The sequence below is a fragment of the Drosophila santomea genome, chromosome 2L (assembly GCF_016746245.2).
Source record: "Drosophila santomea strain STO CAGO 1482 chromosome 2L, Prin_Dsan_1.1, whole genome shotgun sequence".
In the NCBI taxonomy this organism is placed as follows: Eukaryota; Metazoa; Arthropoda; class Insecta; order Diptera; family Drosophilidae; genus Drosophila; species Drosophila santomea.
The window spans coordinates 22,713,436-22,740,838 of record NC_053016.2 but is presented as its reverse complement, the minus strand read 5'-3'; the positions used below and the strand labels follow the sequence as shown (position 1 = coordinate 22,740,838).

General features: G+C 38.3%; 1 protein-coding gene across 1 annotated transcript in view; it reads right to left on the bottom strand.

Annotated features, from left to right (window-relative positions):
- The window catches only part of LOC120455879 (transcription-associated protein 1), a 140,415-nt gene that overhangs the window by 50,522 nt on the left and 62,490 nt on the right, over positions 1–27,403 (bottom strand). Inside the window, exons 7-12 of the mRNA XM_039642366.1 lie at positions 22,695–23,067; positions 19,331–19,415; positions 19,139–19,273; positions 18,878–19,081; positions 14,966–15,583; positions 8,867–10,259 (exon numbers count right to left, since the gene is read on the bottom strand). Coding sequence (XP_039498300.1) covers positions 8,867–10,259; positions 14,966–15,583; positions 18,878–19,081; positions 19,139–19,273; positions 19,331–19,415; positions 22,695–23,067 — 2,808 coding nt within the window. The remainder of the gene's footprint in view (positions 1–8,866; positions 10,260–14,965; positions 15,584–18,877; positions 19,082–19,138; positions 19,274–19,330; positions 19,416–22,694; positions 23,068–27,403) is intronic.

Below are 27,403 nucleotides of genomic sequence, written 5' to 3'. Positions count from 1 at the left end.
TAGTCCTGATCCAGGAACCTTGGATAGTGGGAGGAAAGGTTTCAGGATTAGGGACTAAGGAATATAAGCTTCTAACAGCTCCCAGCGAAGGTAAAGTAAGGGCCTGCATTTTTACCAAAAAGCACCTTAGCATTTTTCTGCTCCATAATTACAGCGATGCAGCCACCGTGGAGAGGCAGCCTACGAAAGTAACCTACGAAAGGCAAGAGCCGCCGGATGAACTGGTAAGGAGACTGGTAGAAGACAGCGAAAAGCAAAACGTAGGCCTACTAATAGGCTGTGATGCTAACGCCCACCAATGGGAAAGTACAGACACAAACGACCGCGGTGAGTCTCTTTTTACCTTTATCTTTAGTTCAAATCTCTTCATATGTAATAAAAGTAATGACCCCACCTTTATCATTAAGAACCGAAAAGAGGTTATAGACCTAACACTCGTCTCTCGTCTCGTCTGATTTCACAGAAACCTGCAACTATGCACTAAATAAGGCCTGCGCTAATAGCAAACCCAAAAGAAAAAGAAAACCTCCCTGGTGGTCAGCAGAACTGTCCCCCCTCCGAATAGTCTGCAGAACCCTTTTTAACAGGGCCAAGGCAGGAAATGAGGAGGCCCTGTGGACCGCCTACAAGAGAGCCCTTGAAAACTACAAAAAAGCCATCAGGAAAGCAAAGCGATCCTCGTGGCATTCCTTCTGCTCAGAAATTGAAAATACAACTGAAGCAGCCAAACTTAGAAAAATCCTATCCAAATCGGCCACAACCCTAGGCTACCTTTAGAGAGCAGATGGCTCCTGGATCAGCATGAGTGAGGAATCTCTGGAGATACTTCTAGATACTCACTTCCCAGGAAACAGCCAAAACGCTCTCACCCCCAAACAAACAAACGCCACACTGGCAAGTATCGAACTGTGCATAGACCCAAAGGTCCATTGGGCCATACACAGCTTTAAACCATACAAATCTGCAGGTACAGACAAAATCATACCGGACAAATCCAACATGCGGGAAATATAGCCATAAACTGGCTTCTTGACTTTTAAAAGGTACCTACTTCTTGGACACCTACCACAATCGTGGCTAGAGTTCCGTATTGTCTTCATCCCCAAAGCTGGGAAACCATCGCACGACCCCCAAGGACTTCAGACCAATCATTCTGTCATCCTTCCTACTAAAAACCCTTGAAAGAATCATCGGCCTGCATCTGAGATCAACTCTCAACCCTAGTCTTATCACAGACGCCTACAAGAAAGGGAAATCGACAGAGACAGCACTACACTCTCTCGTCTCCAAGATAGAAAAATCAATGTCCCAAAAGGAATATGCACTGGTAGCTTTCCTGGACATAGAAGAAGCTTTTAACAACGTCATCCCAACGGCGATTACCGTAGCCCTGACAGACCTTGGGGTGGACCGCCACTTGGTGGGACTCATAAACCAACTGCTCACCTGCAGGAAGGTTATGTCTTCACTAGGCGCGTCAACCCTCACTCGGCACGTCAGCAGAGGCACTCCGCAAGGAGGCGTCCTCTGCCCAATTCTATGGAACATAGCAGTTAACTCGGGGGGGGGGGGCGGGGCTGCAGGATAATAGCCTATGCGGATGACGCTGCTATCATCTTCACAGGCAAATACCCCCACACGCTATGCGATCTCATGAGCGAAAAACTCAGTGTTTTGTCCAGCTGGACCAAATATAACGGATTAGGAATTAAAGACCTCAAAGACCGAGCTGGTTCTCTTCACTAGGAAGTATAACATACCAGACCTAGTCTGGTCTAGACCAGACTTTCCTTCAGTAACAGCGCAAGATACCTGGGCGTAATACTTGACACGAAACTAAACTGGAACTTCAACCTCACAGACAAATAAAAAAGCTTCAATTGCACTTTTCACGTGCAAGAAAGCAATAGGGCTCAAGTGGGGCATGACACCCTATATAGTAAACTGGATATATACGGCCATTGTCAGACCAATACTACAGTACGGAGTCGTGGTATAGTGGCCGGCTCTGAAAAAGAAATCCAGCATAAAAATGCAAGCAAAAATGCAAAGAGCTGCGGCACTCTACATCAGCAGTGCTTTACGCACCACCCCAAACGAAGCCCTAAATGCCATACTCAACCTCCCAGGCCCAGAACTAGCTGGCGTGGAACAGGCCACAGTAGCAGCAATCAGGCTTAGAGATACCAAACAGTGGAACCCACAAAAAATGGGTCACTCATGTATCCTAAAAAACATTCAAATAGTCCCCTCCAGGACAGACTTCTGCACTCCTACGGAGTACATTGAAACACCTTTCAACACAATCATCCCAGAGAAGGACGCTTGGAACTCACAAATACCTGGCCCCCAGAATGCTATATGCTTCTATACGAATGGGTCAAAACTACAGAACAGAGTATGAGGAGGACTTTACTCCAAACAGCTAGGCCTACGCACCTCTTTCAGACTCCCCGATCATTGCAGCGTCTTCCAGGCTGAAGTGGCAGCAATAACGGAGGCCCTTAAACACTTCAAATCACTAAAGCCGGAAGGCTCACATGTAAACATTTTCAGTGACAGCCAAGCAGCTATCAAATCGATTGGCTCAATCTCTAGTCACTCGAAAACAGTATCGAATTGCCGATCATCTTTAAACGAGATGACACAACAATTCGAAATCAGCCTTATATTAGTATCCGGACACAGGGACATAGAAGGCAACTGCATCGCAGATGAACTAGCTCGAGAGGGCACTCATACAAGAGATGGAGGGCATGAGTATGCCTTTAGCCACTTCTAAACTACTACTTAGGGAAAACCTAAACCGTAACAAACAGACAATATGGGAAAACACCACACACTATCGCCTTACACGCCAAATATGGCCAAAAATAAGCTCAAAGAGAACGTCAAAACTTTTAAGATTGACCAGAGCAAACCTCAGCACTGCAATGAGAGTCATCACAGGGCATTGGTTGATGGGCACCCATGCCAGAAGACTAAATGCCCCGTATAATGATTTCTGCCGGAACTGTAGGGACGAAGAAATGGAAAATGAAAATAGAAAAATTCACCAGCGCCTCTAACTGGGGAAACTGCTAACTTCACACGAACCTCTGCGGGCAAAAGGGGAAAACATACACGGTATCACAACGGACCTCTAATGGTCTAAGTGCGTCGGATAACCGACGGCCGGTAAAACCTAACGAGTCCCGTTCATCATGCAGGAAAGAAGCCAAGGCTGTCGAACGCGTTGTTTGACGAACAGGACGGGCAGGATTACAGCAGCGAACGCGGAATCCTAATTGCGGTTAGGTCTACCCTCACGTCAGAAGAGGTACTTTTTAACGAGTCCCGAAACGTTGAATTCATAAAGCTGTAAAGCTGAATTCATAGCTCTGTTTATATTACGTGCTCTTATATTCGTGCTGCTCTTATATTCAGTGCCCTGGCACTGAAGAACAATCGAATATACTTTTCCCTATAGCACAACATGATTTTATTGACGGCTTGCTCCACTTGAGGTAGTCGCATGTTAATTATATTTATACCCGTTACTCGTAGAGTAAAAGGGTATACTAGATTCGTTGAAAAGTATGTAACAGGCAGAAGGAAGCGTTTCCGACCATATGAAGTATATATATTCTTGATCAGGATCAATAGTCGAGTCGATCTGGCCATGTCCGTCTGTGCGTCCGTCTGTCCGTCTGTCCGTCTGTCTGTCCGTCTGTCTGTCCGTCTGTCTGACCGTCCGTATGAACGCTGAGATCCTAGGAACTACAAAAGCTACAAAGTTGAGATTAAGCATACAGACTCCAGGGACATAGACGAGGCGCAAGTTTGTTGATTCATATTGCCACGTTGTAAATGTTGTAAATTTCTATCGATTTGCCAAAAAACTTTTTGCCACGCCCACTCTAACGCCCACAAACCGCCCAAAGCGGCCACGCCCACGCTTTTGAAAAATGTTTTGATATTTTTTCATTTTTGTATTAGTCTTGTAAATTTTTATCGATTTGCCAAATAACTTTTGTCTGTCGATTCATGTTGCCACGCCCACTCTAACGCCCACAAACCGCAAAAAACTGTCAGTGTTGAAGACTCGCACTTTCACTAGCTGAGTAACGGGTATCATGCGGGATACTTGGCGTAATACTTGACACGAAACTAAACTGGAACTTCAACCTCACAGACAAATAAAAAAGCTTCAATTGCACTTTTCACGTGCAAGAAAGCAATAGGGCTCAAGTGGGGCATGACACCCTATATAGTAAACTGGATATATACGGCCATTGTCAGACCAATACTACAGTACGGAGTCGTGGTATAGTGGCCGGCTCTGAAAAAGAAATCCAGCATAAAAATGCAAGCAAAAATGCAAAGAGCTGCGGCACTCTACATCAGCAGTGCTTTACGCACCACCCCAAACGAAGCCCTAAATGCCATACTCAACCTCCCAGGCCCAGAACTAGCTGGCGTGGAACAGGCCACAGTAGCAGCAATCAGGCTTAGAGATACCAAACAGTGGAACCCACAAAAAATGGGTCACTCATGTATCCTAAAAAACATTCAAATAGTCCCCTCCAGGACAGACTTCTGCACTCCTACGGAGTACATTGAAACACCTTTCAACACAATCATCCCAGAGAAGGACGCTTGGAACTCACAAATACCTGGCCCCCAGAATGCTATATGCTTCTATACGAATGGGTCAAAACTACAGAACAGAGTATGAGGAGGACTTTACTCCAAACAGCTAGGCCTACGCACCTCTTTCAGACTCCCCGATCATTGCAGCGTCTTCCAGGCTGAAGTGGCAGCAATAACGGAGGCCCTTAAACACTTCAAATCACTAAAGCCGGAAGGCTCACATGTAAACATTTTCAGTGACAGCCAAGCAGCTATCAAATCGATTGGCTCAATCTCTAGTCACTCGAAAACAGTATCGAATTGCCGATCATCTTTAAACGAGATGACACAACAATTCGAAATCAGCCTTATATTAGTATCCGGACACAGGGACATAGAAGGCAACTGCATCGCAGATGAACTAGCTCGAGAGGGCACTCATACAAGAGATGGAGGGCATGAGTAAAACCTAACGAGTCCCGTTCATCATGCAGGAAAGAAGCCAAGGCTGTCGAACGCGTTGTTTGACGAACAGGACGGGCAGGATTACAGCAGCGAACGCGGAATCCTAATTGCGGTTAGGTCTACCCTCACGTCAGAAGAGGTACTTTTTAACGAGTCCCGAAACGTTGAATTCATAAAGCTGTAAAGCTGAATTCATAGCTCTGTTTATATTACGTGCTCTTATATTCGTGCTGCTCTTATATTCAGTGCCCTGGCACTGAAGAACAATCGAATATACTTTTCCCTATAGCACAACATGATTTTATTGACGGCTTGCTCCACTTGAGGTAGTCGCATGTTAATTATATTTATACCCGTTACTCGTAGAGTAAAAGGGTATACTAGATTCGTTGAAAAGTATGTAACAGGCAGAAGGAAGCGTTTCCGACCATATGAAGTATATATATTCTTGATCAGGATCAATAGTCGAGTCGATCTGGCCATGTCCGTCTGTGCGTCCGTCTGTCCGTCTGTCCGTCTGTCTGTCCGTCTGTCTGTCCGTCTGTCTGACCGTCCGTATGAACGCTGAGATCCTAGGAACTACAAAAGCTACAAAGTTGAGATTAAGCATACAGACTCCAGGGACATAGACGAGGCGCAAGTTTGTTGATTCATATTGCCACGTTGTAAATGTTGTAAATTTCTATCGATTTGCCAAAAAACTTTTTGCCACGCCCACTCTAACGCCCACAAACCGCCCAAAGCGGCCACGCCCACGCTTTTGAAAAATGTTTTGATATTTTTTCATTTTTGTATTAGTCTTGTAAATTTTTATCGATTTGCCAAATAACTTTTGTCTGTCGATTCATGTTGCCACGCCCACTCTAACGCCCACAAACCGCAAAAAACTGTCAGTGTTGAAGACTCGCACTTTCACTAGCTGAGTAACGGGTATCAGATAGTCGGGGAACTCGACTATAGCGTTCTCTCTTGTTTTTATATAAACTCTTCTGGTCGATTACTGGATTATGTCTTGTAACAAGACCTGACAGTGGATTTCTGTCCAAAGTAGCACCTCTTACTCAGCCTGAAGATCCATATCATCCCAATTTTAAGGTGAAAATCAACGCATATACCGTATTAAAGGGGAAATCAGAGGAGTCAACCAAACGAATATTCATTGTTTTCGCAAGGCAAACTTTCTGAGGCTGATTAATTTTATATCTGGCTTCAATTTGTCCGATCCTTGCACCTGCACAAAATAACAAATGTAATAAACATTTTATATACCGTAATTAAATCACTCTTAAATTTTCGTGTTTCTATGTACTATCCGTCAATCTCTAACAAACCTCTTTGGTTTAATAAAGAGTTGACACACCTATGAAGTGTTAAGTCCAGACTTTATAGCAAATTTAAAGATACCGGTCCGCAGTCTATCTTTTCTAAGCTCGTCGTATTTCGATCGTGGGATCTTGGCAAGCCTCTCACCTCTCCAAAATTATGAGAATTTTGCTGATTATTATTGTCACTGCACTGCTCATAAATGCTAAACGGGTCCCACAAGCTAAGCTGACGCTTGATCGTAAAAAAATCGGTAAATGTTTTGTCGTCCACGTGCCAAATGGATTGACCATCTGATACCCGTTACTCAGCTATTGAAAGTCAGAAGGAGACATTTTTGGCGGGTTGTGGGCGTGCCAATTAAATATTTGGTAAATCGATTGATATTTACAAGACTAAACAAGAGAGAACGCTATAGTCGAGTTCCGCGACTATCTGATACCCGTTACTCAGCTAGTGGAAGTGCGAAGGAGAGTCTTCAATACTGACAGTTTTTGGCGGTTTGTGGGCGTTAGAGTGGACGTGACAAATAGTTTTTTGGCATATTGATAGAAATTTACAAGACTAATACAAAAATGAAAATATATCAAAACATTTTTCAAAAGTGTGGGCGTGGCAGCTTTGGGCAGTTTGAGGGCGTTAAAGTGGGCGTGGCAACAAGTTTTTTTCCAAATCGACATAAATTTACAAGACGAATACAAAAATGAAAAAATATCAAAACATTTTTCAAAAGTGTGGGCGTGGCAGCTTTGGGCGGTTTGTGGGCGTTAGAGTGGGCGTGGCAACATGAATCGACAAACTTGCGCTGCTTCTATGTCTCTGGAATCTGTATGCTTAATCTCAACCTTCTAGCTTTTGTAGTTCTTGAGATCTCGACGTTCATACGGACGAACAGACGGACGGACAGACGGACGGACAGACGGACATGGCCAGATCGACTCGGCTATTGATCCTGATTAAGAATATATATACTTTTTATGGTCGGAAACGCTTCCTTCTGCCTGTTACATACTTTTCAACGAATCTAGTATACCCGTTACTCGTAGAGTAAAAAAAATATCAAAACATTTTTCAAAAGTGTGGGGGTGACAGTTTTCGCCGGTCTGGGCGTTAGAGTGGACGTGGCAACATGGGTCATCAAACTGGCGCTCCATCTATGTCTGGAAAGTGTATGCTTAATCTCAACTCTCTAGATTTTATAGTTCCTGAGATCTTTACGTTTATACGGACAGACAGATGGATGGACAGACGGACTTGGCGAGATCGACTCGGCATTGATCCTGATCAAGAATATATATACATTATACATTATATGGTCGAAGACGCATCCTTCTGCCTGTTACACACTTTTTAATGAAGCTAATATATCCTTTTAACCTACGAGTTGCTTCCTATAAAACTGGGCAGTAGAATTTGATCCCAAGGCCCTAAAGGCGGTCTTAATCGCCTCATCAACAGGAAAATCGATTGGTGTTTCGTATTTAGTAACGGGTGTAATCACTGTAGATCTAACTATTAGTTGCATAACCCTTCTGAGTATTATGATCTGACTAAAATAGACTTTATCCTATTATCCCTGATACTACCTCTCTGCCGATCTTTAAGCGATCAATACTAACTTTTTTAACACATTTATAGATCTTATTAATATTTATAAATTTTCTCGTTCGTTTACCATTTCCTACCATATATAGAGTTGAGCAGTAGGACACACGGCAGCGCCCCTCGTTCGGTTGGGCGGGAAATGTGGCCGTGGGATCAAATCAAATTAATTATTATAAGTGAGGGCTTGGCAGTTTTGGGTGTTTTGCGGGCGTTAGAGCGGGCAATTTAAAGAAACAAACTTGCGCTGCCTATATCTATGTAACTCGAACTCGCATGCACGGTCAGACAGACATGGCCAGATCACCTTGGTTAGTGATTTTGGTCAATAATATATATATATTATACGGTCGACAACTCACAAGTAACGCCTATAATTGTTATATAGGATATTTGTTGTATAGGATAATTGTTAAGTGTTATTCCTATTCGTTATACACAATTTTTTCGATAATGTATATTTTGAGCTATAAAAAAAAAATATCATAAGGCTGCCATAGGAATGGGCAAAAAAAAATCTAATAAGTCACTTACACAAGCAAGTGCTTGATGAGTATAAACAGCCAATATAGCCGCTCGTAAAGGGCTTCGCCTTTAATTAAATGGTAGCTATTTTAAAACAAAGTTATAAACATTCGAAAAATAAATATTTCTAGTATTTTCCTTTTAAGAATGAAGACCTATAATAATTTTTGCAACTATCTATTATCTATCAATTGCGCAATAGTAATGGTAATAGTAATAGAAGTTGGAACTAAAGATTTGCGTAATGCTAGTTAAGATATTTAAAACTTTTGTTGGAGAAGAGAGAGAATATGGCAAGGAAAAACAGAAAAATTTTTTTTTAGAAAACCATTTAGCTTACCAATTGTAAAAAGTCGTGGTTCCAAAGTTGTGCAGAATGTATTGCCATCCATTAGTCCAATTTGCGCATTTGCCGGCTGATGTCTCAATAAATGCTTTTTTGGAGGTATTATATCAGCGAGAACGTCTTTATGCGGATCCATAACTTCAGAAACGGTTTTGGATTGTATTGTACCAATATGCTTAAGTAGTATCATAGATTCTTCTCTAACAATGGTATTAGGGCTTGTGATGTGACGCACAAGTTCGTGAATAACTTCATAAGTGGCTTTAACTTGTAAATCTTTTAGATCCATATTTTTATAACAGTCGCTTATTGGCGTTAAACAAATTTCCAACATGCTCTTCATATAATTTTTTGTTATTTCAATAGCCCCATTAGATACATCCCCCTCTAGGTCCATTAATACAAACATGAACGCTTTTATAAAATTAAAGAGATTTTGAAAAAGGGATCGCAAAGACATATGTTTGCATAAAAACTGAATAGCTTGGCAGCCGCCTACTTTTGAGTACCATGGCCGATCATAGCATAGGGATACCATTTTTTCAGCTAGATACTGGATTATAGGCAATTTGCATGCTCTTTCTTTATTACCCATAATATTTGTTGCAGTGTCAAGTATAATACCCATACAAGCTATTCCGGGTTTGCATAACTCCTTTTCTTCATGACCCATGCAAGATGCTAAAGCATCTATTAATATCATGGGGTCAATTCCATGCGTGGCTTGGTATCCTTTTTGTGGAAAAGGACCTGACTGTTGTGCAATAGCTACCATAGTATAATGTCTGACAACAGCTGCCATTACTGGACACACAGAATCGCGCAAGTCCTTTGTTGCTGATGCAACTAACATTCCTATGAGGGCTGTCTGATGAATTTCTCGCACAGTTTCATTTCCGACTTTATGTTGAAATGTAGACCAATTCATTATTTTATTTTCAACAAAGTCTACATGTGTAAAAAGTTTTAGCAGCATATGTTTTTCATCATCCAAACTAATAAATGCAGCTAAGAAGCACCGGATTACTTCCCAGCTTTGCCTCCTATAAAACTGGTCAGTAGAATTTGATCCCAAGGCCCTAAAGGCGGACTTAATCGCCTCATCAACAGGAAAATCGATTGGTGTTTCGTATTCCTGAAAATAAGTTACAATCGAAATGGTTGGTTGGTCGTTTCGAATATACGACAAAGCTTGTGGCTCCACCATCATTTTTCGATTTCCACCACCAAATTTTCCAAGAACGCGAAAGGCAACCAAAGCGGCGTTGTCCTGGTTTCTTAAAGTTTTCCACAAGGCTTGCATCAAAGCAGCTCTTACTGGTTGTATATGATCATACAAAAAGTCAGGCTGTAAATTATCAACGCAAAGCTCTAAGGTTCGTAGGCCCTAAAAAAGAAAAAAGTTGTTTAAATTAAACTTTTTTGTTGTAATTCGAAGACTTTTCTTTCTTTGCTGATTTTTAAAATTTATTTTATTTTTTAATTTTAAAAAATCAAGCATATACATAGAAAACACAAAATAAAATAAACTTATACAGAACAGTAACCAAAAAAAAAAAAAACAGATTTTGCACTCTTGTAATTTTTATACCCGTTACTCGTAGAGTAAAAGGGAATATTAGATTCGTTGAAAAGTATGTAGCAGGCAGAAGGAAGCGCTTCCGACCAAATAAAGTATATATATTCTTGATCATGATCAATAGCCGAGTCGATCTGGCCATGTCCGTCTGTCCGTCCGTCTGTACGTCCGTCCGTCTTTCCGTCTGTCCGTATGAACGTCGAGATCTCAGGATCTAAAAGCTACAAAGTTGAGATTCAGCATGCGGACTCCAGAGACATAGACGCAGCGCAAGTTTGTTGATTCATTTTGCCACGCCCACTCTAGCGCTCACAAACCAATCATAACTGCCACGCCAACACTTTTGAAAAATGTTTTGATATTTTTTCATTTTTGTATTAGTCTTGTAAATTTCTATCGATTTGCCAAAAAACTTTTTGCCACGCCCACTCTAACTCCCACAAACCGTCAAAAACTGTTAGTGTTGAAGACTCTCCTTCGCACTTCCACTAGCTGAGTAACGGGTATCAGATAGACGGGGAACTCGACTGTAGCGTTCTCTATTGTTTTAATTTTTGTAATTTGTGGAATGGTGTACTGTGCACTTTGTGGAATAACTTTATTGAGACTTGCAGCTTCTTTGTTTATGTTATTCATACGGACGGACAGACAACTATGGGAAATTTAACCACTTTTTCTGGCCTAAATTAATAACTCTAGAGCGGAAAGAGATATTTAGTTTGTGTTTTTTGTATAGTGTTACACTAGTCCATATCTTAAACGGTTCCAAAAATTATGGGCGTGGCACCGCCATTCTATTTTTTACCGGTTACTCGTAGAGTAAAAGGGTATACTAGATTCGTTGAAAAGTATGTAACAGGCAGAAGGAAGCGTTTCCGACCATATAAAGTATATATATTCTTGATCAGGATCAATAGCCGAGTCGATCTGGCCATGTCCGTCTGTCCGTCCGTCTGTCCGTCCGTATGAACGTCGAGATCTCAGGAACTACAAAAGCTAGAAAGTTGAGATTAAGCATACAGACTCCGGGGACATAGAAGCAGCGCAAGTTTGTCGATTCATGTTGCCACGACCACTCAAACGCCCACAAACCGCCCAAAACTGTCACGCCCACACTTTTGAAAAATGTTTTAATATTTTTTCATTTTTGTATTGGTCTTCTAAATTTCTATCGATTTGCTAAAAAACTTTTTGCCACGCCCACTCTAACGCCCACAAACCGAAAAAAACTATCAGTGTTGAATTTTCTTTTTCGCACATCCACTAGCTAAGTAACGGGTATCAGATAGTCGGGGAACTCGACTCAAAAATTAAGAAATTGAAGTTAAGTTAATAAGAAAAATAAAACGGAAAGAATGAAGTAACTCGACTATAGCGTTCTCTTTTGTTTTTAATTAAATTCACTATTAAATTTAAAGTCAAAAATTAAGAAATTGAAGTTAAGTTAAGAAGAAAAATAAAACGGAAAGAATGAATCAAGAATGGTCTAGTCTTTCATTATTAATGGATCGTCACCGAAACATCAACATGTGTAAAGTTCCCTAGAACTTAATTATCGTCAAACAAGGGGTAGCTAATAAAATATGTACACCAGCTACCAAGAAAGGTTGGGTATAGAATAGGGAGGCGCATAACATCTAAGTTTCCCTAACGCCTGACTGGATAAAGACATATTAATCCCGATTTTCTCTTATCTCTATCACTTTTTTTTTTATTAGTCCGCCATATTTGATTCAGTAGTGCAGTTATTTTCTTAATTAATGTTAGGGTATAGCTGAGGTAGAAAAAACCCACACAAATTCCGATGAGCATAGCGCAGAACATCGCACGATCTCTATATGCAGCATACCGAGTGGCATCCTGAAATCCTTTCATTCAATTGAGTGTACAATTGAAAGTAGTATTGAATTGTATTGTATTCGTTTTTTATAAAATAAACATTTTCCTGTCTTAATTACTGAATTCTATTGATTAATAGTACATGTTTTTACATTTCTTGCACACACAAATGCAATGTTTATGTGTTATTACGACGGCTGTACAGTAAGTAAACTGCACACCAAAATACAGTACAGTGAATGAACAGTTCTCCACTTTTAAGGGCTGAAATTTAATTACAGAAAAGAGTGAGAGTAATATTAGTCCACCTACTTACATTCATTAAAATTGTTCAGTAAAAATACTGTACCCCCTTTAATTATTATTCATTTGTCCTAATGGATGCATTCATACAGATGTCTAGTTCACAACAGTACGATTGTGGATAATATATATATAAAGATATAGATAAATCGAAATGATATATTTGTATCGTGATATTAAATGTGGCTAAATATGGAAAATAAAATTTTATATATGTTTTATTTGGATTAGAAACTTGTAATTCTACAATGCGGGCTATCAGACGAACGTATGTATGTGTAAAAATTAATGAATTTATTGATCTATGGTTATACTATTAACGTTGCCCACAACTTAAAAAATAAATAAGGAAAACATATCTAACCTCCCTGACCTACTATAGGGTGTTTTTTTTAGAGGTATAGAACTTTAAATTGCAATAAAACAACGATGGATTATTCGATTGACATGAATTTTATTGACATGAAAGATAATCTTGTGGCATTACATTTTAAATATGATTTCTGGCATATGACCGCCACGGCTGGCTCGGATGTAGTCCAATCTGGACGTCCAATTTGCAATGACTTTTTCCAATATTTGGCCGTATATCGGCAATAACACGGCGAATGTTGTCTTCCAAATGGTTTAGCGTTTGTGGCTTATCCGCATAGACCAATGACTTTACATAGCCCCACAAAAAGTAGTCTAGCGGTGTTAAATCACAAGATCTTGGAGGCTTATGAAAAATCGGGAACAACAGCAATCTCGTTTTGGGCCCATTCGACGAATCTACGCCTTGCTTGATGATCGTTTGGTTTCAATTCTTGCACGAGTTGGATTTTGTAAGCACGCATGACGAATTGCCAAACCAAACTGAGAATAAATCACTTGACAGCTGTTAAATCGGTCGCCATCTTGAACAGTAATGCCAACTTAAAGTTCTATACCTCTAAAAAAAACACCCGTTATATCCTAATTAATGTGCTCTAATAATATAATGTAATGGTCGTTCAACCAACAATTATCGAAGTGCGGACGTCTGTATTCTCTGTGCTCTAAAAATATATAATATTCCAAGCAAAAAATGAATAATAATCAACAAATTAAAAAAAAAAATTTTTTTAATCGTTTATAAAAATAGTTGTGCAATTCTCCTAGAAAGTAAACTAATATAATGAGTCAAAACGACATTCGAGCTCAACGTCAACGAGAGAAAGACGTGGCGAGATAGCGCGTTCTAGCTCAGCGGCAATATTAACGATAAGCCAAAGAGAACTAACCCACTATAACCAACACGTCGACCTCGATACCCACTCCATTCGCCACAACAACAAATACTACAACGGTATCGGTCATACGCACGGTGTCGAAATGTAGTTACCTATCTTGGATAATTCCGTATTAAAACCAATCTGGATGTGCGGCTTCTAACTATGGTGCCAGCAGCAGTAATATACTGAGATACTGAGAACAATCACAGGAGCACCCTGGTATATTCGAAACGCAAATATCTAAAGAAACAGATCCGTCCGAGAAGATATAATTAAACAAGAGAGAACGCTATAGTCGAGTTCACCGACTATCTGATACCCGTTACTCAGCGTAGGAGAAATTTTAACACTGACAGTCTTTGACGGTTTGTTGGCGTTAGAGTGGACGTGGTAAAAAGTTTTTTGGCAAAGCGAGAGAAATTTACAAGTCTTAATAAAAATGTCATATATCAGTATTGATTCATTTGTGGGCGTTAGGGTAGGCGTGGCAAAAAGATTTTTTGACAAATCGATAAAAAAAAAATTACAAGACTAACAAAAAAACAAAATATTATCAACGTCTTTTTTAAAAGTCTGGGTGTGGCAGTTTTGAGCGGTTTGTGGGCGTGGAAAAATTTTTTAGCAAATCGATAGAAAATTATAAAACTAATACAAAAATGAAAAAATATTCAAACATTTTTCATAAGTGTGGGCGTGGCAGCTTTGTGCGGTTTGTGGGCGTTAGAGTGGGCGTGGCAACATGGGTTAACAAACTTGCGCTGCGTCTATGTCTCTGGAGTCTACATGCTGAATCTAAACTTTCTAGCTTTTATGGTTCCTGAGATCTCGACGTTCATACGGACGGACAGACGGACATGGCCAGATCGACTCGGCTATATATATATATACTTTATGTGGTCGGAAACGCTTCCTTCTGACTGTTACATACTTTTCAACAAATCTAGTAGACTCTTTTACTCTACGAGGAACGAGTATATGCCACTAAGCTTTTCTTCTTGAAAATGCACAGTTGTCGGTTTAAAATTTGTAAAAGTAATACTCATTAAAAAGAAGACACACTATCTTTTAACATAACATAATCAAAATTTTAATTGTAAATTACAAGACAACTATAATTACCTGACTTATTAATGTTGGAGATCCGTTTAACGCAGAAACTAAAGGGTCCATTAACATTGGTAAATAAGGTAGTAAAGATGACAAGCGGACGGGAACTGTAAGACAGAGTTCCACGAAAAGATCTCTCATGTGCTGTTTATGAAATCCACTCTGCAGCCGATTTAATCCTTCCAAAAGGTTTGGTAAAAGCGGTAGAAACTCTTGGTACAAAAGGTCATGGCTTCCTCCTCCAATTGACCGAAACAATGCTCTCAGAAGTAAAAAATAGTTATACGGCTCCTCCGATATTAAAGCCAATTCCATGGATCGATTCACTATTTTGTGGAGATGCGGACGCAACATTTGTTCATTTTCGACTGGAAAAAGACTTACGCTTCCAAAAACCAACTTAAATAATCGTAGATACAAGTTGGAGCGTTCCACGTTTGATCCCATTTCTTCCATTTTATTCAAAAGATATTCAACCAGCACAGTAGCAAACAGAGGTGAAGTAGTGGGGTTTGCTAAAAATGAGTTCGCTATTACTTGTAAGGACTGATTTTTGTAGATCCTTTCCACCAAAAAATTAATTGTAGTTGAAAATATTTCTTGAAAGTTTTGGGAGTGCATCATTAAAAACTGTTAAATAAATAAAAACAAGCAATTATTAATTAAAATTAAAACCATGTAAAATTTGCTTCGGATACCGAAGAATAAGTACCCTTGCTAAGAACTTCTCTTATTTAATTTATTGGGGCTTAAGATTTTTACAAGTATAATCAAATGTTTTACTTGTCAAGTTCTTGGCGCTTGAAATACCAAATACAAAGTATGCACCGCAAATCACTTCAGCATCAAAAACCGGGCAAAACCATTTAGCGGTGCTCCGAACAAATAGCTGACTTATTTTAGACTCTAAAGGTTTTACGGCTTTACCGTTTGCCTGGTCCGAAGTCCAGCGTGGTACCTTGGCTTCCTTTAGATTTGCTCGCAGACACTCGGTTCTACGTGTCCTGCTTCAACACGTGCCGTTTCTCTTGCTCTTCACTTTCTCTCTATCAAAACACTTTTTCTCCAGACTCTCGTTCTCCAATTGATTGCAGTTTTAACTCCTTTAAATAATTCCTCAATTGGCTTCAATTAAATTTGGCAATACCTTTTTAGTTTAAAATTTTAAAGCTCAATTGGATAATGAAGTGCCCTACACTGACGAGCAAAACTGTAACACGAGTTGCATATTGCAACTTCAACGGTCAGTATCTCTCCTATTTTATGTACGATAATAATATAAGTCTTGTTTTGTTGCTACTATATTTGACTATCGCTTGTGAAAATATGAAGCGATTTGATTATTTGGAATAAATATGCCAAAGCAAAATGTGTAAAAAGTCAATTGTTATAGTTATGCACTGGGGTTATATATTAAACGAAAATTTGATTTGCGATTATTTTAATAAGCCCTTTAAGCCCTATTGATTTTTTTAGCTCCGTTATGCGATTTGGCATACTTTGGGTATAGCGTAGCACCATTTCAGGAGGAACAGCGTACCAGACGTCCTTTGTTTTTTCCCACAGCTCCATCATTCCACTTGGAGAGACTCATATTTTTCCAGTTGGGATTTTTCATGGCTTCTATGGGATTCATATCAGGAGATTGCGTTGGCCACTTCAACGACTGAAAATTTTGCTTTTCCATCCAATTTTTTACCAAAATCGAAGTGTGTTTGGGATCATGGTCTTGCTGAAATATGAATTTTTTAGCAGCAATACCCATATTTTGATTTACTTTTGAAATATTTTGTTGTAAAATGTTTAAATACTGTTCCTTCCGCATTATTCCTTCAATTATAACCAAGGGACCAGCTCCGTTTTTGTATAAACAGCCCCAAACCATTATTGATCCGCCACCGTGCTTCACGGTTTGCTTCACGTTACTTGGTGACTGGACTGTGGGATCTCTAGTCCAATACCAAGAGCGTCCATCTGACTCGTAATGATTAATTTTTGTTTCATCTGACCATATAACTATATAGGAGAGTAGATACTGACCGTTGAAATTAGAATATGCAACTCGTGTTACAGTTTTGCTCGTCAGTGTATATTATCATAAAAACCTTTGGTATATATCGTAGCTACACCTGCTATTTTCTCTTGAATTATACAACTAATAGCTTTGACTTGACTGTTATTCATCATATTCCATCAACATTTGTATACCCGTTACTCGTAGAGTAAAAGGGTATACTAGATTCGTTGAAGAGTATGTAACAGGTAGAAGGAAGCGTTTCCGACCAAATAAAGTATATATATTCTTGATCAGGATCAATAGCCGAGTCGATCTGGCCATGTCCGTCTGTCCGTCCGTCTGTCTGTACGTCCGTCTGTCTGTCCGTCCGTATAAACGCTGAAATCTCAGGAACTACAAAAGCTAGAAAGTTGAGACTAATCATACAGACTCCAGAGACATAGACGCAGCAAAAGTTTGTCGATCCATGTTGCCACGCCCACTCTAACGCCCACAAACCGCCCAAAACTGCCCCGCCCACACTTTTGAAATTTTTTTTTGATATTTTTTTATTTTTGTATTGGTCTTGTAAATTTCTATCGATTTGCAAAAAAACTTTTTGCCACGCCCACTCTAACGCGCACAAACCGCCAAAAACTGTCAGTGTTGAAACTCTTTTGCCACGCCCACTCTAACGCCCACAAACCGCCCGAAGCTGCCACGTCCACACTTTTGAAAAATGTTTAGATATTTTTTCATTTTTGTATTAGCTTTGTAAATTTCTATCGATTTGCAAAAAAAATTTTCCCACGCCCACCCTAACGCCCACAAACCGCCCAAAACTGCCACGCCCACACTTTTGAAAAATGTTTTGATATTTTTCCATTTTTTATTAGTCTTGTAGATCATTGTAATCTATCGATTTGCCAAAAAACTTTTTGCCACGTCCACTCTTACGTCCACAAACCGCCAAAAACTTTCAGTGTTTAAGACTCTCCTTCGTACTTCCAACGGGTATCAGATAGTTGTCTTCAGGTTTACATAAGATCTTAACATTTAACACAAAAAAAATCAGGAACTCAAGTGCCTGTATGAATGTGGTTGCAGTTGTTGTTGTATGTTTGTAAATACTTTCATTGTTTGTCGAAGTGTTTGCATACATAGCACTCAAGTGCCTGTATGAATGTTGTTGCAGTTGTTGTTGTATGTTTGTAAATACTTTCATTGTTTATCGAAGTGTTTATTATATTTAGCGTGTTTATCATATATAGTTCTCTGTAGTGTTGTTCTTGTGTAATTATATTAGAATACTATGATTATGCTATGATACTAGTATCCTCGAAATTGGGATTTTGTCCCTCTTTTGCACAGTTGGACTTTCTCAAAAGTTTTTACTCATATAATGGGAGTGCGGTAAAAATACAAATGCTGTTGGCATGTGAATATAAATAGGAAAGATAAATAATAAAATTACAAAAAAATTAGACCATTTAGAGTGGGCGTAAATCAATACAAATTAGTTACAAATTAAAATAATAAAAAATGTGAAAAAAATGAAAACATTTTTTTTTAGTTTTCACCTGGCAGTTTGCAACTTGGCAATGTTCTAAAAAAAACTTGCGTTGGGTCTGCGTCCCTACAGTACGCAGTTCTTCATGGCATATTTCCTTTTAGATTTTATAGTTACCGTTTTGCTATATTTGTTCGGACGGACAAAGCTAGATCGACTGGGCTTGATAAGGAACACGTATATATCAGGATAGGGTAGGAAACGCTTCTTTTTACCGGTTACATGCTTTTTATCAGGCAGTGGCCACAATACCGCAGTCAAGCCTTTTTTATAAATCATTTATATCGTGGAGAAGAAAATTGTTCAGTTGTTTTATTAAAAGTATTTCAGTATCCAAACCATATTACTGATTACTTACTATGCCACTGAAATGCTCCAATACTTCTTTTTCTTCTTTACTTCTAGAAATCAACCCAGACGTTCTCTGTTGATTTGGATTCACATTTATGGTGTATATATCTAAGGCCTCCATCGCATAGTGAACCAAGTCGATGTAGGAACATACGATTTCAGGTCCGAAAATTTTTTCATGATTTGCAAGAATTGTATCAGTTAGCTGAAACTTTAAACAAAAAATAGTAAGAAATGAAATAGGAAAACAAAAATAATATTTACTTACCTTTGAGTTAAAAAAACCCCATGTTATTGTTTTTACTCCTCCCACAAGAGTTTTAACTAAGCTTCGAAATTCAGCTACATTTACGGAATAAACCCATTGTGATCCAGATGCAGTGGCTTGGATATTGGATATGTCCTAAAATAATATAATTTGGTTAGCATATGTTTTGTATACATTTTTTGTAATACGTACGTCTTTTACATCTGGCGCATTAATGTGTGATAGGGAAGCGTTTCCAGAAGAATTCATTAATGTTCCAGAAAAAGAGTGCCCTTTGCTTTAACGAAACAAAAAGAACAGTATATGAACATTGAACGTTAGTACATTATACAAAAAGGATCCCCAGCTGACTCTAGTCGGCCATATCCGCATGTTGTTCATATGAAAGTGAGACATAAGAAAATAAAAATGTGGCCAAAAATTTTAAACAAGATTTTCATTTTTTTTATTTTAATATTTATACCCGTTTCTCGTAAAGTAAAAGGGTATACTAGATTCGTTAAAAAGTATGTAACAGGCAGAAGGAAGCGTTTCCGACCACATAAAGTATATTCTTGATCAGGATCAATAGCCGAGTCGATCTAGCCATGTCCGTTTGTCCGTCCGTCAGTCAGTGTACGTCCGTCTGTCTGTCCGTCCGTATGAACATTGAGATCTCAGGAACTACAAAAGCTAGAAAGTTCAGATTAAGCATACAGCCTCCAGAGGCATGACGCAGCGCAAGTTTTTGATTCATGTTGCCACGCCCATTCTAACGCCCACAAACCGCCAAAAACTGCCACGCCGACACTTTTGAAAAATGTTTTGATATTTTTTCATTTTTGTATTAGTCTTGTAAATTTCTATCGTTTTCCAAAAAAAACTTTTTGCCTCGCCCACTCTAACGCCCACAAACCGCCCATAGCTGCCACGCCCACACTTTTGAAAAATGTTTCAAAATTTTTTAATTTTTGTAATAGTCTTGTAAATTGTTATCGATTTGCCAAAAAACTTTTTGCCACGCCCACTCTAATGCCCACAAACCGCCCAAAACTGCCACGCCCACACTTTTGAAAAATGTTTTGAAATTTTGTTATTTTTGTTTTAGTTTTGTAAATTTCTATCGATTTGAAACTTTTTGCCACGCCCACAAACCGCCAAAAACTGTCAGTGTTGAAGACTCTCTTTCACACTTCCACTAGCTGAGTAACGGGTATCAGATAGTCGGGGAACTCGACAATAGCGTTCTCTCTTTTTTTTTGTCAATTCCTCTTTTTTTAAGCAATCTAAAAAATAAAAAACTTATTTTTTTGGTATACAAATATTTTCTTACCGCACTACTACTAATAGCGAACCGGGTATTTGCTACTCAGAGTAACGTTCTCTCTTGTTTAATATTGCCCAGATAACCTGCTGAACTATTTCACCGATTGAGGAAGGATTTACACATGCCAATTTAGGCATCTAACGGGTGTTTTTTTTAGAGGTATAGAACTTTAAGTTGGCATTACTGTTCAAGATGGCGACCGATTTAACAGCTGTCAAGTGATTTATTCTCAGTTTGGTTTGGCAATTCGTCATGCGTGCTTACAAAATCCAACTCGTGCAAGAATTGAAACCAAACGATCATCAAGCAAGGCGTAGATTCGTCGAATGGGCCCAAAACGAGATTGCTGTTGTTCCCGATTTTTCATAAGCCTCCAAGATCTTGTGATTTAACACCGCTAGACTACTTTTTGTGGGGCTATGTAAAGTCATTGGTCTATGCGGATAAGCCACAAACGCTAAACCATTTGGAAGACAACATTCGCCGTGTTATTGCCGATATACGGCCAAATATTGGAAAAAGTCATTGCAAATTGGACGTCCAGATTGGACTACATCCGAGCCAGCCGTGGCGGTCATATGCCAGAAATCATATTTAAAATGTAATGCCACAAGATTATCTTTCATGTCAATAAAATTCATGTCAATCGAATAATCCATCGTTGTTTTATTGCAATTTAAAGTTCTATACCTCTAAAAAAAACACCCTATACTAGCTAAAGCTGTTTTATTCAGCGCCATGTATCATCATCAAGCAACACAGCGGATGTCAAAAATATTTCAGCCTGAAAATTAGCGGAACAATCTCTCGGAACACAGATCCCGTGACAAGTGCGCCGTTCCGTCGTTCGATTTTAAATGGAGGTCAAAACAAGTGAGCCTACCTACAAATGAAGATCAAATAGTAGCAACTGCAACTATTTTAACATATTTCATAAACATAGTACTGTAGCATATATGATGAAGTTTTGCTACAAAAGGAACAATACAAGTACAACCACACTAATTGTCAAAACATTGACTCATGTATGCACTGTAATACTGCATACAATCCAGCTAATTTATATATATCTTCATAATAAAACTTCTGGATGATGTTGCGATAACTACCGGGTTTCTCAACGGGTTGGCCCCCGGGGCAGCCAGTTTCTTACAAAAGAAACAATTTAAGTAGCACCAGCGGGCTTTGTCACTTTCTTATGTGGCGTTATAGTGGTATAAAATGTGCCACTGCGCCCGAAAGTATAATTGGGTATGCAGCCGTTAAAGTTAGTCGCCATCAACCCATCGTAAAATATTAAGGATGCACGTAATGAGGAAATTTATTTGATGATGTGTGACTATCTACACCGAAGGACATGACCATCGAATTGGGACTCTTCCCAGGATATTCATCCTGCTCAAGAATATATATACTTTATCGGGTGGAAATGCTTTAATATACCGGTTTTTTATACATATTTAATATTCCCTTGCTTTGTTTTGACGCTAAATGCAACTAACGAGATTTACGGTTTCTGTAACACATTCACAGTTGTGTCTACATCGGATATGAAAAACGAGAACTATATTCTTCCCATTTATTATTTTCCAAGTCAACCAAAGCAAAATCTGGAACTTTCAGCATAGGTTTAACTATCGGTCCTTTTACAATTACATGTATATATCAATAATAAAGTGAATCAACGTTAACTTTGAAAATAAAATGTTTTTAAAACCTTTACTCGTTGAGAAAATGATTTAAAATGTACCACCTACCCGACACTATGAAGTATTTACATTCTTAATCAATAGCCTAATCAAATTAGCCACGTCCGTCCATATGAAAGTTAAGATTTTGGGAACTACAAAAGCTAGGAGTAGAACTGAAAATTCACTAATGGGCTTAAGAAAATGATTTTAATATCAAATATGCGCAACTCAAAAATTTACCCAACGAATCTCTTGAAGTAACTGAATTTTAAGGAAATTCACGTGACAGCTGAATTTTCTTTTAAGGTTTGGTACGAGTGTAATCAGTGAGCAGACTAAAAGTCAAAAAACCCACATGCAATTTAGGTACTGGACTTAAACTATTTGTACTTATGTATTATGATTTATTGTGTTTCTGAATTATCTATCTATCATTTTCTACTGAAAATAAAATAAAATAAGTCTTATTAATACAGTGTTCTTAACGTTAGAGAACAATGATCAAACAACTATTCATTTATTTCATCTTAGCTAAGCTAAAAATATGTGTACTACTTACCACTTTTGAATTATTAATGGAAGCTGAATTTTAGCTATAGTTTCAAACTTTTGCACAAACACTTTTAACAGTTTTGAGAGTAAAGCTTTTGATCTTTGTGGTTCGATTTCACTGTGATGACGTAGACAATCAACCAGATTTAACAAAAGCTTGCAAGACATGGTTTGTATTCCCACTGCTAGTGATTCATCATGAACATTTTTTGAAAACAGATTTACTGCTTTTATTAAAACGTCTATACTTAGGCTTTGGCGAACGTGGTGAGCAAGGTCAGCTAATGTTGAATACGCCAATGGACGAATAGAATCCAATGTAACTCCTTTTCCAATAAGCAAATCCTCATCAAACAGTTGTTCAATTGATGGAATAAATTCTACAAAATAGTCAGAAATTAATTTAGTTAAAATGTTTAAAAATCAGTAAAACTTTTAAAACTGTATGTGTAAATTTAATTATACCCGTTACTCGTATAGTAAAAAGGTATAGTGGATTCATTGAAAAGTATGTAGCAGGCAGAAGGAAGCGCTTCCGACCAAATAAAGTATATATATTCTTGATCAGGATCAATAGCCGAGTCGCTCTGGCCATGTCCGTCTGTCCGTCCGTCTGTACGTCCGTCCGTCTTTCCGTCTGTCCGTATGAACGTCGAGATCTCAGGATCTAAAAGCTACAAAGTTGAGATTAAGCATACAGACTCCGGAGACATAGACGCAGGTCAAGTTTGTTAATTCATGTTGGCCGCCCACTCTAATGCCCACAAACCGCCCAAAGCTGCCACGCCCTCAGTTTTGAAAAATGTTTTGATATTTTTTCCGTTTTGTATTTCTTGTATTGCATTCTTTTGTATTGGTCTTGTAAATTTCTATCGATTTGCCAAAAAACACTCTCCTTCGCACTTCCACTAGCTCACTAACGGGTATCAGATAGACGGGGAACGCGACTATAGCGTTCTATCTTGTTTGTTTCTGTGATTATAGAATAATAGAAGATAACTAAAGCTTCCTTAAGCTACATATTAAGAGCATATTAAAAAAATCGAGTACGTCTGCCCTATCTTAATTTGAGGTTGTCCCCGAGGACATTAGTGATGTGAAATTGTTTTCTTTGAGCTTGGTGTAATTTGTTTTCTGCGCTCTAATTTCCCTCTAATGAGAATTGAATGGGAAGCGAACAGATTTATAATGTTTTAGTCTTGTTTATGTTGTTTTGTTACTATAAGTAAAGTATTTTGGCCAAAAACGAAGGGAATAGCATGTTTATTCCCCAATAAAGCCATCAATTGGTTATGTTCGATCTGAGCAACAAAAGAAATCTCACGACCGAGAGAAGCCTCCTTATTTGGTATAGATATTTACCATTAAGATGCGTACCACCCATTCGAATAGCTTTCGAATTTGAATGCATTCATTGGTTTTGAACTATGCAGATAATTTTTTAGTGGCGAAAAAATTTCTCTCTCTCCGCTCGTGTAAAAATAAGAGCGCAAAAATCTAAAAATACTATGCACTTGATTGTGTGAGTAAAAATAATAAACCAGAAAGTGTTTGTGTGTACGTACTTGTGCGAGAAAACTATTAAAGCTGAAATCAAATTTGATCTAAGAAACGAATTCATTTAAAGCTTGGAGTTATATTGTTGTAAAATAATCTAATAAAATATTTTCACATATAAATAAAAATGGCGCACAAAAAACAAAAGGTGGAGATTTAAAATTTCAGCTTATTCCCAACAAATACGAGTGCTTTTTACTATTACATTATTAACATGTACGTCATCAAATTCACGTGAAGTTTGGAAAGAATATAAAGATTATATGGCACAAAAAATTATAATTCGTATGAGTCATCATGCAAGAAGTCCTGATTTGTTGATTATCTTTTAATTGTAAAATATATTTTAGTATGAAACAATTTGGTATGCCCGCGAGTTGCATGATTTGTTTGATCCTGAAATGCTATGTGAGCAGGATTTCAATTCTAATGATTTGCGGTTATATGTTAAATCGAATATAATCATGATATTCAGCAAAAACATGTATTTAACACAATCTTATGTTGCATTTTTAAATTTTTGCATTGAGAGGGCCACGTATTTTCTCTGGCGGAGATCAATTTTGATCTTTAGTCCTAAACATATGACTGGATGACTGCCTCACTATTGAATTATGAGAATTTCACGATAATCCAACATCACTGAAATTCCTGCTGTTGTCCAGACACATTATTGTTCTTCAATGTTAGGCGATCTATAAATTAATTGTACTTTCTAATTTATTGTTGTACCTCAACATACCTCACGTTTGGCATACGTCTGTTTGTTGTATGCTTCTGATTGAGTTCCATTTTATTGAAGACGTCTAACTGTGGGTTCGCTCTTCTAGTTCACTAGAGACCTTAGGTGTCGTCTGACGGAACCCTACCTTGGCAAATGCTTGAGATACAAATTGTTTTCCAATATCAGAGTGTATGAATTCTTGTACTCCGCACTAATGGCAATTTGTATTTCGATGGATTTAACTATCTCTGTTGCATGTCTCATAGGTTGTAACCAAAAGAATTCTGGGAAGTGATAAAGTCATACACCGCGTTTAAGGACCAAAACGAGGATACAGTTCTATAAAATCTGTAACCCTCCGCTCTTGGTCTGGCCTGTTCCGTGACTCGCTGTTCCCCACAGGTGGTCTATCTAATCTTACAAACCGCAGAGTCCCTCACTATCTTTTGCAGTCACTGGCCAATATAAAAAATTCAGTAATCTTTAAAGGGGCTTATGTAATCCGACATGTCATGGGATGCTCACCAAACTAAATCGAATCGCAACACGAAGGAAACTCAAATTCATGCTCGGACGTCGTCGATAGCATCCATTAAGCTCAAACACTTTCTTTTTTTTGCATAACTATCAGATGTTGAAATACTTTGCGAATTGTCGCCTTTTTTGAAGTACTGTAATAACTAAACATAACAAGTAAGTTTTTGGGGTCTCAAACGCCAGAACCTTTTCAGACAACCAACCTTTCTTGATGCTATCTTTTTTCAGGCAATCGCGAAGAGGGTCTTCAATACGAACCAGGTATGTCCGAAAATAAAAAAAGAATTATTGAATTTTGGAATTCTCCACGCATCCGATCGCAACATTTTAGTCTGCTTGTAGAAAAAGTTTACCATTGCCCACATTTATTGCCAGTTTTTCACTGTAGTCATCATACTGAACATTCTTTATTTTTTCGTTTATTGGTTAAGCAATGTCAATTTTTATGATGACTTCTTGAATAACATCTGTGCTATGTGGGGTTCCATTTTCTAATTAATTATCATAGGTGTTTCATGTCTATCTGGGAATGGTTAAATGTGTTGTGGAGGGCTCTGTCCATGTAGTGGGCACTAGTGAGAGGTTAGTGTGCGCAAGCCTTTGTCTGTTAACAAGTATGAGTTTTCTTTTTGTGTGTTGTGCTATTGTAGGAGAAGTTTAGTGCAGTATCTATGTATGTTGTTCAGTTCTGTTTGTTTAGATTTTATGTATTTATACCCGTTACTCGTAGAGTAAAAGGTAACTAGAGTATTTTTGTATTGTTCCTGTAAATTTCTACATTTTTTCCAAAAAAACTTTTTGTCACGGCCACTCTAACGTTCACAAACCGCCCAAAGCGGCCACGCCCACTTTTTTGAATAATATTTTTATATTTTTAATTTTTGTATTAGTCTTGTAAATTTCTATCGATTTGCAAAAATCTCTATATTACTCTAACGCCCACAAACCGCCAAAAACTGTCAGTGTTGGAGACTCTCCTTCGGACTTCCACTAACTGCGTAACGGGTATCAGATAGTCGGGGATCCCGACAATAGCGTTCTCTCAGCTAGTGGAAGTGAGAGAGAGAAATTTCCACATTGTCAGTTTTTGGCGGTTTGTGCGCGTTACAGTTGGCGTTGCAAAAAGATTTTTGGCAAATCAAGAGAAATTTACAAGAGTAAAAATTATTTAAAAAATATGAAAACATTTTTCAAAAGTGTGGGCGTGGTAGTTATGTTGCACTATTATTGAGGCACGAAGTGCCTTACATTATTTTAATGTAATATAATGAATGATATTTATTATGTATTTTTATATGCATTATGCACTATTAAGTGTGCTATATTCAACAATTTTTCATAATAAGGGAATGCAAAATACTAGGTCAATTGATAATTCCCCGACCTACAATAGTACAAAAAATTTGTAAATGAAATCCATATGATTTTTAGTAAGCCCTATCCTTTAAAAGGCGCGTGTATAAATTTGTCAGCTGTGGGTTGATTAGCTTATAAGTTATAGCATTTTGAGTGAGCCTACTTTGGTTATTGTGAAGAAAATGCAAAAAAAGAATTTCGCGTGTTGATAAAATATTGCTATTTGAAAGGAAAAAATACAGTTGATGCTAAAAATTGGCTAATGAGTTTTCGGAAACTGCCCCAGGAAAACAACCATCAAAGATTAGTTTGATAAGTTTAGACGTGGTGAAATGAGCACCGAGGACGGTGAGGGTAGTGGACGCCCAAAAGAGGTTGTTATTGACGAAAACATCAAAAAAATCCACAAAATTATATTAAACAAGAGAGCACGTTATTGTCGAGTTCGCCGACTATCTGATACCCGTTACCCAGGTAGTAAAAGTGTGAAGGAGAGTCTTCAACACTGACAGTTTTGGCGGTTTGTGGGCGTTAAAGTGGGC